The sequence below is a fragment of the Agelaius phoeniceus genome, chromosome 9 (assembly GCF_051311805.1).
Source record: "Agelaius phoeniceus isolate bAgePho1 chromosome 9, bAgePho1.hap1, whole genome shotgun sequence".
Taxonomy (NCBI): domain Eukaryota; kingdom Metazoa; phylum Chordata; class Aves; order Passeriformes; family Icteridae; genus Agelaius; species Agelaius phoeniceus.
This window is the reverse complement of record NC_135273.1, coordinates 32656408-32671245: the sequence shown is the minus strand read 5'-3', so window position 1 is coordinate 32671245 and position 14838 is coordinate 32656408. Positions and strand designations below refer to the sequence as shown.

Here is a 14838-nt window from a genome sequence, read left to right as displayed (position 1 = left end):
GGTGTGGCAGGAGATGCGGGGCGCACCATGAGGGACGCGGGACGGGGACAGGCCAAGGACGAGGGTGCAGGATGGGGACGGAAGGGGGGGGCCGGTGCTGCGGCCGTGCCAAGCCGTGCCGAGCCGTGCCGGCGGCTCCCCCGCCCCGGTGTCGGCGCGCAGGTGCGGCGGGCGCGGCGGAGGCCCCGCCCCGGCCCTCCCGCCGGTGCCGCCCGGTGCCGCCCCGCGGCCGCACTCGCCGGCGGCGCCTCCCCGTGCGCACCGCACCGCTCCGCACCGCGCCCGCTCCCCCCGGCGCTGCGGCAGCATGCGGGGCTGCGGCGGGCGCCGCGCCCTGCTGGCCCTGCTGGCCCTGCTCCTGCCCGCCGCCGCCGCCGGCCCCGGGCCCGCCGCCGGCCCCGCCACCGGCCCCGGGCCCGCCGCGGCGGGGGAGAGCCCCGGCAATTTCATGGAGGACGAGCAGTGGCTCTCGTCCATCTCCCAGTACGGCGGCAGGATCAAGCACTGGAACCGCTTCCGAGACGTGAGTCCGCGCCGGCAGCGGGGCGGGGGGGACGGGACGCGCTGCCGGGCACCGGGAGCCCCCTCCCCGCGCTCCCCGCCCGCCGCTGCGGCTGCCGCAGCGCGACCCTCCCCGGCCTCGGCCCCGCGGCGGGCGCCCGGCCGTGCTCGGCGGTGCCCGCATCCCGCCGCGGCCGTGGGCGGCTGCCGGCCCCGGTACCCGGGCGATGCTCCGCGGCCCCGGTACCCGGGGGATGCTCACCGGCTCCGGCAGTGCCTCTGCCTCCCTGCCCGACGCCAAAGCTGCGTGGCCAGGGCTTGATGCCAAAGCGACCCTCTCCGGTGACCGGGGGTGCTGTCCCCCGCACCCTCTGCCCGTGCCCCACATGGGGGTGCAGGCGGGGCCCGCCCGCCCGTGGCGGGGCTGCGCCGTGGCCTGAAACCCTCGGTGGCAGCGCAGGGCACGAGCATCCCCCGGGACTGCGCTCCCCGAGCCCTCCGGGTGTCTCCGGAGCCCCGCGCGGTGCCGCAGCCGGGGCCGGCGCTGCCTCGGCGGGGTGGTGACCCCTGGGGATGTGGGGGACGCCAGGCAGGGAGGATGAGGATGCAGGCAGTGCTGGAGGAGCGCTGGCACACCTGGCACACCGGGCTCGGGATCCTGTCACCCCTTGCTGTTCCACAGCCCTTGCGAGCAGCCTCGATGGCATTTAGCTGCAGCACTTAGTATTATGAGGCAGTCGGGGTTTTTCCTGGGCTCGTATTACACCTGCTCGTGTTCTCCGGGGTGGGGGACACGGTGCTGCAGCCCCATCCTGGGGAGACCCAGGGCACCTGCAGCAGCCGGGCGGGGAGGGGGCACACCCCGAGCCAGCCCCTGTGGTCTTTGTTCAGATGCACACCCGGGTTCACCTTGGCAGCGAGGAGTGGATGGATGGATGGATGGATGGATGGATGGATGGATGGATGGATGGATGGATGGATGGCAGCAAGGGAGATGTGCCCACCGCAGGGACAGGGGGCACCACCCGCGAAATAAACCATTTGTGGGGGCAGAGCACGAGTGAGGGCGCCAAGGTGTAAATTCCTCCCCTGGAGACCCCTGCCCACAACACCCCCGCTGGCCAACGCCAGCACCGGGCACCTGGATGGCTGCGGTGCTCGAGGGGAGGGAGCCCTTGTGGACGTGCCCCCCTGGCACTGAGCATCCCGGGGGGTTCGGGGCCGAGGGGGGATGCCCGTCCCCAGCACACGTGGGGCCCACCCTGCCGTGGCACGGCTGGCGGTTAGCTTGGATTAATAAGCAAATCCATGGATTTGTGGGGTTTTCCGCCGAGCAGCGCCGGTGGGGGGATGCACGGGGAGGAGGCCGGCGGCCGCAGGGAGCTGCCGGGCGCCGCAGTGTTACCAATCACGGCACGGGAGCGCGGCTATCGATTGCGGTGCAAACACCGCCGTGCTGGAGCGAGACATCCCCTCCGGAGCTGCCTCCCGTGCCGCTGCTTCCTGCTGCCATCCCAAAGCCTGCCCGCCCTCCCCAGGGCGGCGGGGCTGCTCCTGCCTTAGCGCAAAGCTCACCTCGAGCATCCCGTGGGGCGGGCGATGCTCCCTGCCGGGAGCGTTTGAGTCCCCGCTGCTCCCCCACACCCCCGGGATGCTTTCAGGGTCCTGTGGGAGCAGTTCTGCCTCCCCAGGCTGCGACATCCACCTTGGCCCACTCCTCCTGGGCTCACCATTGTGGCAGCACCGTGGGGAACCCCCGAGCTCCTCACTGGGCTCCCAAGGGCTTCCTCCACCCGATGCCATTTCCATCCCCATTCCCTGGCTTTCCCAGCTGGCTGATGGGGGAAGGCTTTATCCTGTGTGGAGGCTCTCCAGGATTACAGGTCTAGAGCCAGAGATGGGGAGCACGTTGGTGTCGGTGCCAGTGATACCCAGAGCTGGTGGCGAGAGCTTTGGAAGGTCGGGGTGCCCCGCTGGCACGGGGTGCCTGTCACTGTGGGTTGGGGCCGGGAGCAGGGCTCTGTGTGTCCCACAGCTGACGGTGGGCACTCTCTTCTTCTTTTGTCGGTGCCGGCTGGGCCGTCTCGCTGCCGTGCCGCCAGGAGGTGGAGGTGAGCCTCGAGGGGCTGCCGAGAGGGTGACACCCGCTCCTGGGGGGAGGCTGCTCCCCGTCCCTGCTCCCCGTCCCTGCCCTGCGGGGGTGCCCTGGGGTGTGTGCCGGTGGCCCCGAGCCGGGGGATGGCACGCCTGGCCCGGTGTCACCTTCCCCGCCACCTGCACTCACGCAGGCTCTCCCCGATTCGCAGGACGACTACATCAAGAGCTGGGAGGACAACCAGCCCGGGGATGAAGGTACCGCTGGGATGGGTTTGGGATGGAGCATGGAGTGGGCTCCGTGCCAGCCAGTATGGCAGGAAGGGGGGGGGGGGTCGCACTCTCTCCTTGCACCCCCCGGGCTTTTCCCTTCCGCTCGGAGCGGTGCAGGGCTCGCTGCGAGCCGGGAAGCAGCAGCTGGTGCCGGGGCGGCCGCCCAGCTGCGGCTGAATGGCGCTTTGTGCCGGGCCGGCTGGCGGCCAGCGCTGCCGGGCTCCCCCGGGCCGTCCCCCCGCCCCAGCGCCTCTCTGCCCCCAGCCCTGGACACCACCAAGGACCCCTGCCAGAAGGTGAAGTGCAGCCGGCACAAGGTGTGCGTGGCGCAGGGCTACCAGCGCGCCATGTGCATCAGCCGCAAGAAGCTGGAGCACAGGTAGGAGCGGGGCAGGAGCCGGGCAGGGGGAAAGGGAGCCCAGGCGGGCGCTCAGCACCTCTCCCCCCGTGCAGGATCAAGCCGCTGGGCCCCAAGGCGCACGGCGGCTGCAAGCCCTGCCACGCCGCCCCCCTGGCCGCCGTCTGCGGCTCCGACGGCCACACCTACAGCTCGGCGGTAAGGACGGGGCACGGCCGCGGGGACGGGGCCCCGGGTCCCCCCCGTGTCCCCCCGCCGACGTGCCGCTGCCGCCCCGCAGTGCAAGCTGGAGCAGCAGGCGTGCCTGGCCAGCAAGCAGCTGACGGTGCGGTGCGAGGGGCAGTGCCCCTGCCCGACCCCGCACAGCCCCGCCGGCGACACCAAACAAGGTGAGTGGGGTGCAGAGCTCCGGGGGAGCGTCCCCGAGCTCGGCCCGGCCTGACGCTGCCCCGCTGGACTCCCCAGAACTGTGCACCGGGCAGGACCTGGCCGACCTGGGTGACCGCCTGCGCGACTGGTTCCAGCTGCTGCGGGAGAACGCCAAGCAGAACGGCTCCGCGGGGCTCCCCGCCAGCCCCACCTCCGGTACCTGTCCCTGCCACACGGGGAGGGCACGGGGGCTGCTGTCCCCGGGGGGACCGGGCAGCCACGGGCTCCATCCTGTCCCGCAGCGCTGGAGAGGAGCGTGGCAGCCGCCTGCAAGGAGGCTGTGGGGTGGATGTTCGCCCGGCTGGACACCAGCGGGGACCTGTTCCTGGAGGCGGCCGAGCTGGCCGCCATCAACCTGGACAAGTACGAGGTGTGCATCCGCGCCTTCTTCAACTCCTGCGACACCTCCAAGGACGGCCGCGTCTCCGCCCCCGAGTGGTGCTTCTGCTTCTGGAGGGAAAGTGCGTCAGGACAGGGGGACGTGGCGCCGAGGGGCCGGGGGACGGACACCACGGGGTCAGGTCCATGGGGCTGGGGGATCTGTGTCCTGGGGGATGCATGCCATGGATTGGGGAACCCCTGCGGCGGGATTGGGGTTGTACCTCGTGGGGTTGTGGGGCTGGGGATGTACATCATGAGGGGATGTATGTGGTAGGGTAATGGGCAATCCTTGCTGTGGGTTTGGGGTGCCTCTGGGATGTTTGCCTTCGGGGGAGAGATACACCACAGGGTTTGGGGGGGCTGGAAACCATGCAGGGATGCATGCTGTGGGTCGTGGGGAAGCACATCTGGGGTGAAGGGGGATGCATAGCATGGGGCTGGGGAGATGCACACTGAAACTGGGGGATGTGCTCCATGGGGGATACACATTGTGGAGCTGAGGGATGTTATCCATGGGGGATACACAGTGTGAAGCTGGGGGATGTGTTCCATGGGGGATAAACACTGTGGAGCTGGGGGATGTGTTCCATGGGGGATACACACTGTGGAGCTGGGGGATGTTATCCATGGGGGATACACACTGTGGAGCTGGGGGATGTGTTCCATGAGAGATACACAGTGTGGAGCTGGGGGATGTGCTCCATGGGGGATACACACTGTGGAACTGGGGGATGTATTCCATGGGGGATGCACACTGTGGAGCTGGGGGATGTGCTCCATGGGCCAGGGTGGGTGCACGCCATGGGGATGCACACCATGGGTAATGCACACTGTGGGGTCTGGGGGATTGCAGTCCATGGGGGGATGTGGAGTTCTGGGGGATGCACACCACAGGGATGAATGCTGAGGGTTTGGGGGTGCACAATGTGTGGGGTGAGGGGGTGCCTGCCCTAAGAGCAGCATGTGGCCTCACTACAGAGCCGCCCTGTCTCAGAGAGCTGGAGAAGATCCAGATCCAAGAAGCGACCAAAAAAAAGCTGGGTGAGTGGGGCAGCCCAGGGCCCTTTTCCCCAGCAGTGCCCGCACAGCCGGGCCGGGATGAGGATGAGGATGGGGACCTGCCTGGGGGCTCTGGCACTGCACGTGTTTGGGGGGGTGGGGGGCCATGGCTTCCCTGCAGGCACCTTCATCCCCAGCTGCGATGAGGACGGCTACTACCGGCGGGCACAGTGCGAGCCGGGCGGCGGCGAGTGCTGGTGCGTGGACCAGCACGGGGCCGAGCTGACGGGAACCCGCGGGCACGGCAGCCCCGACTGCGGTGAGAGCTGCGGGCAGAGCCCGCCGGGGGACGGGGCTGCAGCGCGGGGCTGGCCCTGAGCCTCTGCTCCTCGCCCCTCCAGATGAAGCAACGGGGTTTTCGGGCGACTTCGGGAGCAGCGTGGGCTGGGAGGACGAGGAGGAGAAGGAGCCGGAGGAGGCGGGCGAGGAAGGCGAGGAAGAGGAGGGCGAAGCAGGCGAGGGCGACGACGGCGGCTACATCTGGTAGAGGAGCAGGAGAGCCCGGTGGGCGGCACGGCCGGGAGGCAGCCCCCCAGCTGGGGGTCCCCGTGACCCCCCCCGCTGCCGGTGTGGCATGGGGTGGGTGCTCCCCGCTCCGGTCCCGTGTGGGACGGGGACACGGGGCGCTCCTCGCGGGGCGGGGGGGGGCCGCTCTTATGCGAATTTGAGCTTTTTTTTTTTTTTTTTTTTTTTTTTGGGTAGAGCCTTGTAGGCCTAGTGTGCTGCTGCGTGGTCTTCAACCGGGCAAATGGCGCTAATAAAAGTGGGAGAAAAAAAAGGAAAAAACAAAAAAAACCCCAACAAACCCCCTTATAGATAAGCTGCCCCCCCCCTTCCTCCCCGCATCCCCCCTCATGTTGTGCTTGCGTGGCTGCCCCGGCCCCCGGCGTTGTGTAGCGGCTGTGAAATAAATACCCCGTGCTGTGTCAAACACTGGCCCGCCCGTTCCTGCCCCGGCACCCCCCGTGCCTGCCCTGTGCCCTGTGCCCTGTCCTGGGGAGGGGGTGCTGTGGGTCTGTGCCCCCCCATGAGCGGCGTGGGGAGCAGGTTGGGGTGGGGGTGCCCCCCGTCAGTGCCCGGGTTTGGCTCCTGCACTCTGCTGCCATGAAGCTGGAACGGGCCTCCCTCCCCAGGGCCATGGCCCCTCCCCGGCTCCTGACCCTCTCCATGACCCCAAACCTTCCCTTTCCACGGGCTCCAGAGCCATGGAATGGCTCAGAACTGCCCTTCCTCCCTATACTTTACCCCAATCCCAAATAAGACCCCAACCCAATCCTACCCCTGACCCAGAACATCCCTTACAGGACCAACCTGCCCTCAGAGCCCACCCCACACCCTGGTGAGGGCCTCCACCACCCCCAGCAGCCACTCAGCACACGGGACACCAGGGCCTCAACTCACAGCATTTATGGCCCCAGGGAGAAAATAAAACAATCATACAGACCCCAAACCTCCCCATTTGGGGCTGTCCAAGGCACTGTGCCATATCCCCTGCCCGGGGGTGCCCATGCCCCACCGGCTCTGTGCAGTGCAGGCGCCTGGGCCCCGCAGCACCGGGGCTGAAGAGGGGATGTCCCACCCCTGGCACCTCGGTCCCTGCCACAAGTCCCCCGGGAGGGGGTTCAGAGCTTGCTGGGGGGTCCTGGCCGCTGCTGGAGCTGCCAAGTCGCCCTCACCCCCTCAGCCGCCTGGTTGAGGTCCGCGAAGGCGGCGGGGTCGCCGGTGCGGCGGTAGCGCGCCACGAGCGGCTGCAGGACGCTGATGGGGATGCAGAAGTTGAGGTGGGGGTAGGTGGCCCCCGCACCGGTGTCCCGCGTGTTGCTGGCCACGATACCTGGCGGGGAGGGAGCGACACCACGTCAGGGGGCCCGGCCGGAGGACACCCGTGGGACACGCACGGGGACAGCCCTGGCTCACCCATGAGGCACCCGCTGCGGGAGGAGACGAGGGGGCCGCCGCTGGAGCCGCCGTGCACGGCGCAGGTGGTTTGCAGCATGACGGGGCGCCCGGCCACCGCCAGCACGGCCGAGAGGATCCCCGCTGTCACCGAGGGGCCGCACGCCCGCCCCAGCGCCCCGAAACCCACCACGCTCACCTCTTCTCCTGGCACGGGAGAGGCAGCAGGTGGGGACAAGGGGGCGAGGCAGCCCCCATCCAACATCCCGTGTCCCCCCGGCGCGTACCTGGGAGGAAGGTGCTGGCCAGGCACGGCGGGACAAAGCCTGGCACGCTCTCCTCCAGCTCCACCACGGCCACGTCGAAGGGGGACGACTCCTCGGTGGCGAACACCACACGGCCCCAGAGCACGGCGGCGGCATCCCTAAGGACACAGTTAAGGAGATGTCAGGGCGGGGGACACGCAGGGTAGGGGGGCTGAGGTTTGGGGGGCACAGCCGCACTCACTGGCCGGGGCCGGCTGCCGGTGTCACACGGAGCGGGGCTCTGGCCTCCACGACGTGCCGGCAGGTGAGGAGCATCCTCGGTGCCAGCAGCACCCCGGAGCCCCAGGTGGCCCCGCACTCCACCAGCGCCGTCCAGCCCAGCGGGTCCCGCCCGCCGCTCGCTGGCACCGCGGCCACCCAGGCCGGTACCGGCGGCACCGCGATCCCGGCCTCGCCCAGGACAGCGGCGCTGCTGCGCAGGATGGCGGCGAGGGAGCAGAGCAGCGTGAGCCCGACCCACTCGGCGCCCTTCCAGCACAGCGAGGCGGCGATCACGGCCACGGCGCGCGGCCCGGCGGGCGAGGGCACGAAGGCGGCGCCGCCCTCGGTGCCGGGCAGGCAGCGGGCATCGGTGAGCACCAGCGCGTTCTCCTCGCCCGCCAGGTTGCTGACCACCCCCCGGCTCAGCGTGTTGAGGAAGAGCTCGGGGCACAGGTCTCCGAAGGGGGACCCGCAGGCCAGCAGCGCCTGCCCCTTGCGCAGGCAGCCGGCGCTGGCCCGCGCCGCCCAGCCGCCCTCGGCCGCGTCCAGCCCGGGCACCCGCAGCCAGGCGAACCAGGGCAGCGCCCGCGGGTCCGTGCCCGCCGCCTCCTCCTCGGCGCCGAACCGCCAGCGCTCCGCCCGCCCGAGCCCGCGCTCCAGCGCCCGCCGGAACGGCGCGCACGGCACCAGCGCCAGCAGCCGCGCCCCGAGCTCCCGCAGCCCGCCGGCCTCGCCGCGCAGCACCACGCTGAGCCGCGGGCACGGCCGCAGCGCGGAGGGCGGCAGCGCGGCGGGCCGCGCCCAGGCGGCGGGGCCGGCGCGCAGGAACGGGGCGAAGACGGCGGCGTGGCAGAGCACCAGCCCGGGGCGGCGGCTCAGCACCAGCCCGCTGCCGCTGCCGCCGCCATCGCCATCGCCGCCGCCCGCGCCCCGCACCCGCACCGCGCAGCACGGCGGCGCCGCCGCCATCACCGCCACGGCCGCGCCCCGCCCCCGGGCCCGCCCCGCTCGCCCATTGGCTGCGGCCCCGCGCCGCGCCCTCCCCATTGGCCGGGGCGGGGCGCGCACGTGGCGGACACGCCCCCGCGGGGCCCTCACGGGGGTGCCGGGCCCGGCCCGGCCCCGCTTCCCGGGACCCCCGGGCCAGGGCCAACCCCGGCTCCGCTTCCCGGACATCAGGGATGCCTGCCTCGGAGCCCCCCTCGGCCCTGCGAGAACGGGCATCACCGGCCCGCAGCCGCCCCTCGGCCCCCAGGCCCCAGCGCTGCCCCTCGGGACACCGGCACCGGCCCCCTTCCCAGGGACCCTCGGCCCTGACACCCCACGGCCCCGCTCGCTTCCCACCTCACCCGCAGCACGAACGAGTACCAAACCTTTATTTCCAACAGAGGTAGCGAGACTGGGAAAATCCCTTTGGGAGAGCTAAAATCCCCCTAATAGTGGGAGTCAGAGCCGAAGCTCCCCTGCCCCAATTCCCCCCCAGCCCCTTCCTGGCTGTCTGGGCTCGGTGTGGGTTCCTCACGCCCTGCAAGCCATGAGCTCTCCCTGCTTGCCAGCCCAGAGGCAAGCGGCTCTTCCAGCCTGCCTCAGTTTCCCTCTCTGGCTGCACCATGCAGGTCACAGAACCATGGAATCATTGAATGAATATCGTGATTGGAAGCGACAAGGATTGAGCCCAGCTCCTGGCCCTGCACAGGACAGCCCCAAGAATCCCACCCTGTGCCTCAGAGCATTGTCCAAAGGCTTCTGGAACTCTGTGGCTGGTGTTCTGATGGCCCCAAGGCCCAGCAAACACCAAGCCAGACTGAGGCTCGTTGCCCCTTCGGAGGAGAAAGAAATGTCTTTATTGAACTGAAAATGAGTGCCAGACAGCAATGAAACTTCAGACAAAAAAAAAAAAAGTCCGTTGAGAGTATAAAAGAAACCGGTTTAGTCTACATTAATCACCTCATGATATGCAAATGTCAAACACTTCCAATCTACAACCACCAAAACAGCTCCGTGGTTCGTACTGTGATGGCGTGGCCAGAGGAGCCTCGATGGAGGGTCTGGCCTGAGGGGGAACCAGGCAGCCCCTTCCCACTGCACACCATCCCCAACACCTGCACCAGGTGCTCCTCCCCAACTGGAAAAAAAAATAAAATAAAAAACCCTGTAAACTAAAGAAGCTGGGATTGCACACCTCAGTCCCAACGGCAGCTCGCCGTCGTCGGTCAGCGTGACACAGCACAGCCACCCTACAGCTCAGTTAAGCCCAAATGCTATGTTTATTGAGGACTTCTAATATCGTGATACCTTGCTTCAGTAATTTGTGAAATACCTAAATACCGTTAAATATATTTTTAAAAAACCCTAAACCAGACTCTGGACTAAACAAGATGAACGTTAAACTAAAAAGTTAGAAGGGACGCCATTTACATTAACACTTTCTTTAAAAAATATAATTGCTTTTTTCCTTTTCTGGTTTTTTGTTTGTTTGTTTGTTTTTGAAGTCAATTAACCACAGTGGTGAGACGTGCTCTCTTTTTCAGCTGTTACACTGCAGCGTGCAGAGTTTTGCCTTCCCAGGCTGGAGCAGCCCCGCTGTCACCCCAGTGGCAGGGACAAGCCAGGGACGGCGCTGCCTCCCCGCCGCGCGGAAAAGAGCGGTGTCACCACTGTGCCATAGGGGCAGCTGGAAACCAGGAGTCTCTTGGACAACGCCAGGAAAGCCTTCCATGTTCTAATAGAAAAGTCCATAGGAAGCTGAAGTGAACAGGATCAGTCCAGAGGAGCGAGACTCTCGTGTCCGTGCCGGCGTCAGTCGATGTACTGCGATAGCCAGCGGAAGCCCTCGCCGTAGCCTTGCCTCTTGAGCACGCTGCACATGAACACCTCCATGGGGCGCGCGTTCAGCTCCTTCAGTGGCACGTTTCCCTGGGGAAATCCAAACAGGAGTCACATCTGCACCCCTGGTGCCCTTGGGGAAGCGCCCAGAGAGCCACAGCCACCCAGGGGAGCTCCTCTTGTAGGCCACTTCATGTGTGCTCTTCATTTTGGACAATCCCATCAGCCTCAGGGCAGCATCAGAGGTCTGGGTTGGCAGGGACTGTAAAAATCACCTCATTCCACCCCACTGCCTGTTCCCACTATCCCGGGTTGCTCCAAGCCCTGTCCAACCTGGCCTTGAACACTTCCAGAGATCCAGGGGCAGTCACAGCTTCTCTGGGCACACTGTGCCAAGGGCCTGACCACCCTCACAGGGAAGAATCTCTTCCCAATTTCCCATCTGAACCTGCCCTCTGGCAGTGGGAAGCCAGCCCCTCCTGTCCCACCACTCCACAGCTTTTAAACAGTCCCTCCCTCCTAGGCTCCCTTCAGGCACACCATCATTATTATCACTGATTCACCTCGACCAATTAATGGACAAATTCCCATCAATCCCAACTGGATCAGGGCTCAATGTGCAAGGAAGCAGGTAGGCTCTGCCCTGCTTGTGCCAAGGCAAGGTCTGGATGGCTCCTACCTTCCCTGTGGTCTGTCCGTAGAGCCCGAAGATCTCCCGCAGTTTCTCCTCGCTGATGGCCTCTGGTCTGTCGATTTTGTTTCCCAGGATAAGGATTGGCACATTGGATATTGTCTCGTCTGTCATCAACGCCTGCATGCAAGAGCGAACAAGAGTTGAGCAGAGAGGTGGAAAAAGGAGTCATTGCCTGAAGGAAATGGTTTTGTTTGAGCTCTGGGACCAACAAGGGTTCGTTTCTGGGGCTTCCAGACTCTGTGGAAGAGCCACAGGATCACTGAGGCTGGAAAATCCCTGCCAGCCCATGGAGCCCAGAGCACTGAGTGTCACCTCCAGCCCTTCCTTGGACACCTCCAAAGCTCCCTGGGCATCCCCTGCCAAGGCCTGAGCACCCTTTCCATGCAGAAATTGCTGCTGCTGTCCAAGCTGAGCCTCCCCTGAACCCAAGTGGCCAACCCAGAGCAAGGACATCCAGGCTCCTCCAGCCCTGGGAGAGATGGCCGTTCTCCATAATTTAGCTGATCAGAGGTGCTGGAGAAGGGAAAGAAGGGAAGTGTATTTACATTAAGCTCAACTTTGGATTCCATAAGCCGTGAGTGATCTGCACAGTCCACCAGGAAGACAATCCCATTGATGGCAGGCAGGTAGTTCTTCCACACCCGGCGAGCTGGAAAACACAAGGGACAAACACGGCCCTGTGAATCTCCACACAGGGAAGAATCCACCAAACCTCAGCAACCATGGCTGCCTTTGTAGCCAGGCAGTCTTCCTTCCAATAGTTTTGTATATAAAAGGACAAAAAACCTGTGTTTAAAACTTCTAGAAAGTGCAGGAATAAAAATCCAGCAATTATCCAAACTAAATTATATCTGAGTCCACCACAGCTAAAAATACTTCAGGCAGCAGGGCAAGAACTGGCAGCATTTCCTTCCAAGCAATCCTACAGCCAGGAGGCTGCTTCTACGTGTTGTTCCATAAATAAATCCAGGCAACAAATAATTAGGCACTGCTAATTGCTGACACTCATCAGGATCAATTTTTGGTCATTTTTTCCTTACCTTGTTCATGTCCACCCAGATCAAAAGTCGTGAAGGTCATTCCAGCAATCGTCAGCTCCTCTGATGCTGAAATGGAAAGCACAGGTGGGATTCAGGAAAACAAGGAAGTTGTGACAGACAGAATTTCTTGGGTATCCCACACACTCCTCTAGCAAGGAATCCCCCAAACTTCCTGTGGAATTCAGGAGCACTTTTCCAAAATCACAAACAGCAGAAAATAATTTCTCCTGCTTCCCACTGAAGCTTTTAAACCTTCAATTATTATCCTTTATTAGGCTTTTCATTAAGGAAAATCTTCCCTTTCTGTTAACAGAGCCACACCAGTTGCTGGGCATTTCTAGAGAGGAAAACACAGATCCATTTCAGCTTGGGGAGCCACAGTGCACCTCGAGTTCTGGGACCCTCAAATCCCCCAGGCTGAGCTTCTTCCTCCCAGTGCCCCCACAATTCCAGAGGGAAAGCCATGTCAGGAGGCTTTTCCAGGGACACTTACTGGGATGTAGCGTGGGGACGTGCTGACCCAGCCTGTCATCTTTGAGCATGTGCAGCAGAGTGGTTTTCCCTGCATTATCCAAGCCCAGGAACACCAGCTTTCCAGACTTCTTGTACAAACCTGCCAGGAGAAGGAACAAAGCAAGAGGAAAACTCCAGCGGGCTCACCCGGAATGCCACGCTGCTTTTTTTTTGGGGAAGGCCTTTCCCAGAGCTCTGCTGCCACCTGTGCACGCTTCCAGGGGCAGCAGGGAACACACACACAGCTCAAACAGCCTTTTTCCAAGGCATGTTTACAGCAATGGACATTTTCTAAGCTCCTGTTCCATTCTTTCCTCCATCCTAGCAGCAGAGGACAGTGTGCAGCAGAGCATTATGGATCAATTTGTCTCCTCAAAGGATGTGAAAATTGAACAAACTCATAAAAGACAGCAGTGAGTTGTCCAGGAAAAAGTGCAAAGCAGGGAACACTGAGCTGTCTTCTTGGCATAAACTGATTTTTGTCGTGTCTGCCCCAGGAAAGCTCCCAAAGATTTCCAGCAGGGCTTTGTCTCACCCCATCCCTCTCATCCTCCCTTCAAGAGGGGATCAGGAGAACGGGCACCCCATCCTCCAGAAAAGAGTTCCACTGGAATCCAGCACTCTGGAAGGAGGACGAGGAGGATGGGGCTCCCTCCCTGGCGAGGCAGCACCTCTGCCTGGGGCTGGACAGGCTTCCAAAGGGCAACAGAAACACTGAGTGGGAGCCCAACGCCCCCAAACACTCCCAAAGTTTCTCTGCACCAGTGTAAATGCCCCTTTATTGATACAGAGCTGCCTCAGCAGACTTTGCACTGCCCAGAGCTGCTGCTCACCCCCCAATCCCCGGCTTTTATGGGATGCTGGCAGCGGGAGAAGCGAAACCCACCCAGAGGGGGCTGCCGAGGCATTACCTAGGAACTGCAAGACGCTGCTGAAGCCGTTGTAGAGCCATTCGAAGATGAAAGACATCTCTGGAAACAAAATGCCTGCGGGGGACAAACCCCAAACCCCGAGTTACGAAGGGTCGGTGCCCAAAGGGAGCCGCGGGCAGGGGGTTCGGGGATATCCCGGGGAACGGGAGCGGTCGGGGGCAGCGGGGGCGAAGGGGAACGGGGGTGGAGAAGACAGGGGATGAGGGGCACCGAGCTGAGGGGCACCGGGATGAGGGGCACCGGAGTGACGAGCACCGGCCTCAAGGGCGGGCGGCGCGGCCTGGCCCCCGCCCCGCCCCCGCTCTGCCTGCGTGTCACCCCCCGCGCCGCCGCCGCCCCTCTCCCGGGCCCGCCAGCCGCCCGCCGCCCCGCTGAGCGCCCCGCCGGGCCCGGCCGGCCCGCACGGCCGCCGCCGCCGCTCACCCCCGGCTGCCCCCGGGCCGCCGCCGCCACCGAGTCCCGTCCGCGGCCGCCGCCAGCGCCCCGCCGGAAACGCGTCAGCGCGCGCCCCGCCCGCTTCCGGCCCCGCTGGCCCCGCGCGCCGGGGGCTGCGGCGGGCGGCACCGGGAGGCCGCGGGTTCGGGACCCGGGTTCGAGACCGGCCCCGGGCGGCAGGGACGCGGTGTCCCGCTGCTCCGGGGAGCTCCCGGCTGGACACGAGCAGGGATTTATCCACGGAAAGGGTGATGAGACACTGAGTGGGCAGTGACCAGCCCCGGAGCTCTCGGTACCAAGGTGGGGAACCCGCCACAGCCTGGACTCCATCATCTCTGAGGTCTTCTCCAGCCTCAGTGGTTCTGTGATTTTGTGCCTCCTCAGCTCCAGGGAGGGAAAGGAGAGTGTGAAAAATGCGCATTTTATGATTGGCTTTTCGCAAATATTCAAATGAATGTTATATGTGTTGTGTTAGAAAGTTATGCTGTATGAATTTTCTTAAGTAGCTTGTTAAATATAGTTTTAGGTTATAACATAATGTTAAAATAGAAACTATGCTATGTAAGATACTTTTTTACAGAAAGGACTTGCAGCGAGATAGCAGCCACAGGACACCTGAATCTTTCAGAGAAAGATAATTTATTGCTCCATTATCGAGTTCTTCCTGCCTCACTCAGCCCTGAAGACCCAGTCAGGATTCAGAGGAAGAAGCTGGCACTGCCCAGACAGAATCCTGGGTTTGAATGGAATTTATGCATCATGGATGAGGTGTATGAATATGCAACAGGCTGTTGCTTTTAAGGGTTAATCCTCTGTTAACGTGGGTCCTTTTTCGGGCTTATTTTGCCCAGAAAGAGGTACCTGGACTGTCCATAACTCT

General features: G+C 64.0%; 3 protein-coding genes across 4 annotated transcripts; 1 reads left to right on the top strand and 2 right to left on the bottom strand.

The window, feature by feature from the left end:
• Positions 1–216: 216 nt before the first annotated feature.
• On the top strand, positions 217–5791 carry SPOCK2 (SPARC (osteonectin), cwcv and kazal like domains proteoglycan 2). Its single transcript, XM_054637617.2, has 11 exons — positions 217–523; positions 2604–2612; positions 2808–2853; positions 3133–3247; positions 3322–3424; positions 3507–3615; positions 3692–3811; positions 3898–4116; positions 5015–5077; positions 5217–5354; positions 5437–5791. Exons 1-11 carry the CDS (start codon positions 308–310, stop codon positions 5580–5582), a joined length of 1284 nt encoding a protein of 427 aa, XP_054493592.1. The 5' UTR covers positions 217–307; the 3' UTR covers positions 5583–5791.
• A 696-nt stretch (positions 5792–6487) lies between these two features.
• TYSND1 (trypsin like peroxisomal matrix peptidase 1) lies at positions 6488–8496 on the bottom strand. 2 transcript variants are annotated; one of them, XM_054637597.2, is made up of 4 exons: positions 7499–8496; positions 7279–7415; positions 7013–7198; positions 6488–6929 (listed from the first exon to the last, which is right to left on the bottom strand). In XM_054637597.2, exons 1-4 carry the CDS (start codon positions 8485–8487, stop codon positions 6718–6720), a joined length of 1524 nt encoding a protein of 507 aa, XP_054493572.2. In that variant the 5' UTR covers positions 8488–8496; the 3' UTR covers positions 6488–6717. The 2 variants fall into 2 exon arrangements, with proteins under 2 accessions (XP_054493572.2, XP_077039576.1); XM_077183461.1 differs by lacking the exon at positions 7013–7198.
• A 1266-nt stretch (positions 8497–9762) lies between these two features.
• SAR1A (secretion associated Ras related GTPase 1A) lies at positions 9763–14036 on the bottom strand. Its single transcript, XM_054637610.2, has 7 exons — positions 13947–14036; positions 13503–13577; positions 12572–12691; positions 12079–12144; positions 11584–11687; positions 11024–11155; positions 9763–10434 (listed from the first exon to the last, which is right to left on the bottom strand). The coding sequence occupies exons 2-7, from the start codon at positions 13558–13560 to the stop codon at positions 10318–10320; spliced, it is 597 nt and encodes a 198-aa protein (XP_054493585.1). The 5' UTR covers positions 13561–13577; positions 13947–14036; the 3' UTR covers positions 9763–10317.
• Between the last annotated feature and the right edge of the window lie 802 nt (positions 14037–14838).

What these genes read in the sequence shown, in the direction of transcription:
- SPOCK2 (XM_054637617.2), top strand. Translation starts at nt 308, where the DNA reads ATGCGGGGCTGCGGCGGGCGCCGCGCCCTGCTGGCCCTGCTGGCCCTG. An exon ending in CGCCGGCGACACCAAACAAG is followed by an intron (nt 3,616 to 3,691) that starts GTGAGTGGGGTG and finishes TGGACTCCCCAG; the next exon opens with AACTGTGCACCGGGCAGGAC. An exon ending in GCACGGCAGCCCCGACTGCG is followed by an intron (nt 5,355 to 5,436) that starts GTGAGAGCTGCG and finishes TCGCCCCTCCAG; the next exon opens with ATGAAGCAACGGGGTTTTCG.
- TYSND1 (XM_054637597.2), bottom strand. Translation starts at nt 8,487, where the DNA reads ATGGCGGCGGCGCCGCCGTGCTGCGCGGTGCGGGTGCGGGGCGCGGGC. An exon ending in CCGGCAGCCGGCCCCGGCCA is followed by an intron (nt 7,416 to 7,498) that starts GTGAGTGCGGCT and finishes CTGTGTCCTTAG; the next exon opens with GGATGCCGCCGCCGTGCTCT. An exon ending in CCGCAGCGGGTGCCTCATGG is followed by an intron (nt 6,930 to 7,012) that starts GTGAGCCAGGGC and finishes CCTCCCCGCCAG; the next exon opens with GTATCGTGGCCAGCAACACG.
- SAR1A (XM_054637610.2), bottom strand. Translation starts at nt 13,560, where the DNA reads ATGTCTTTCATCTTCGAATGGCTCTACAACGGCTTCAGCAGCGTCTTG. An exon ending in TCTGGGTGGACATGAACAAG is followed by an intron (nt 11,688 to 12,078) that starts GTAAGGAAAAAA and finishes TGTGTTTTCCAG; the next exon opens with CTCGCCGGGTGTGGAAGAAC. An exon ending in ACGGACAGACCACAGGGAAG is followed by an intron (nt 10,435 to 11,023) that starts GTAGGAGCCATC and finishes GGATTTCCCCAG; the next exon opens with GGAAACGTGCCACTGAAGGA.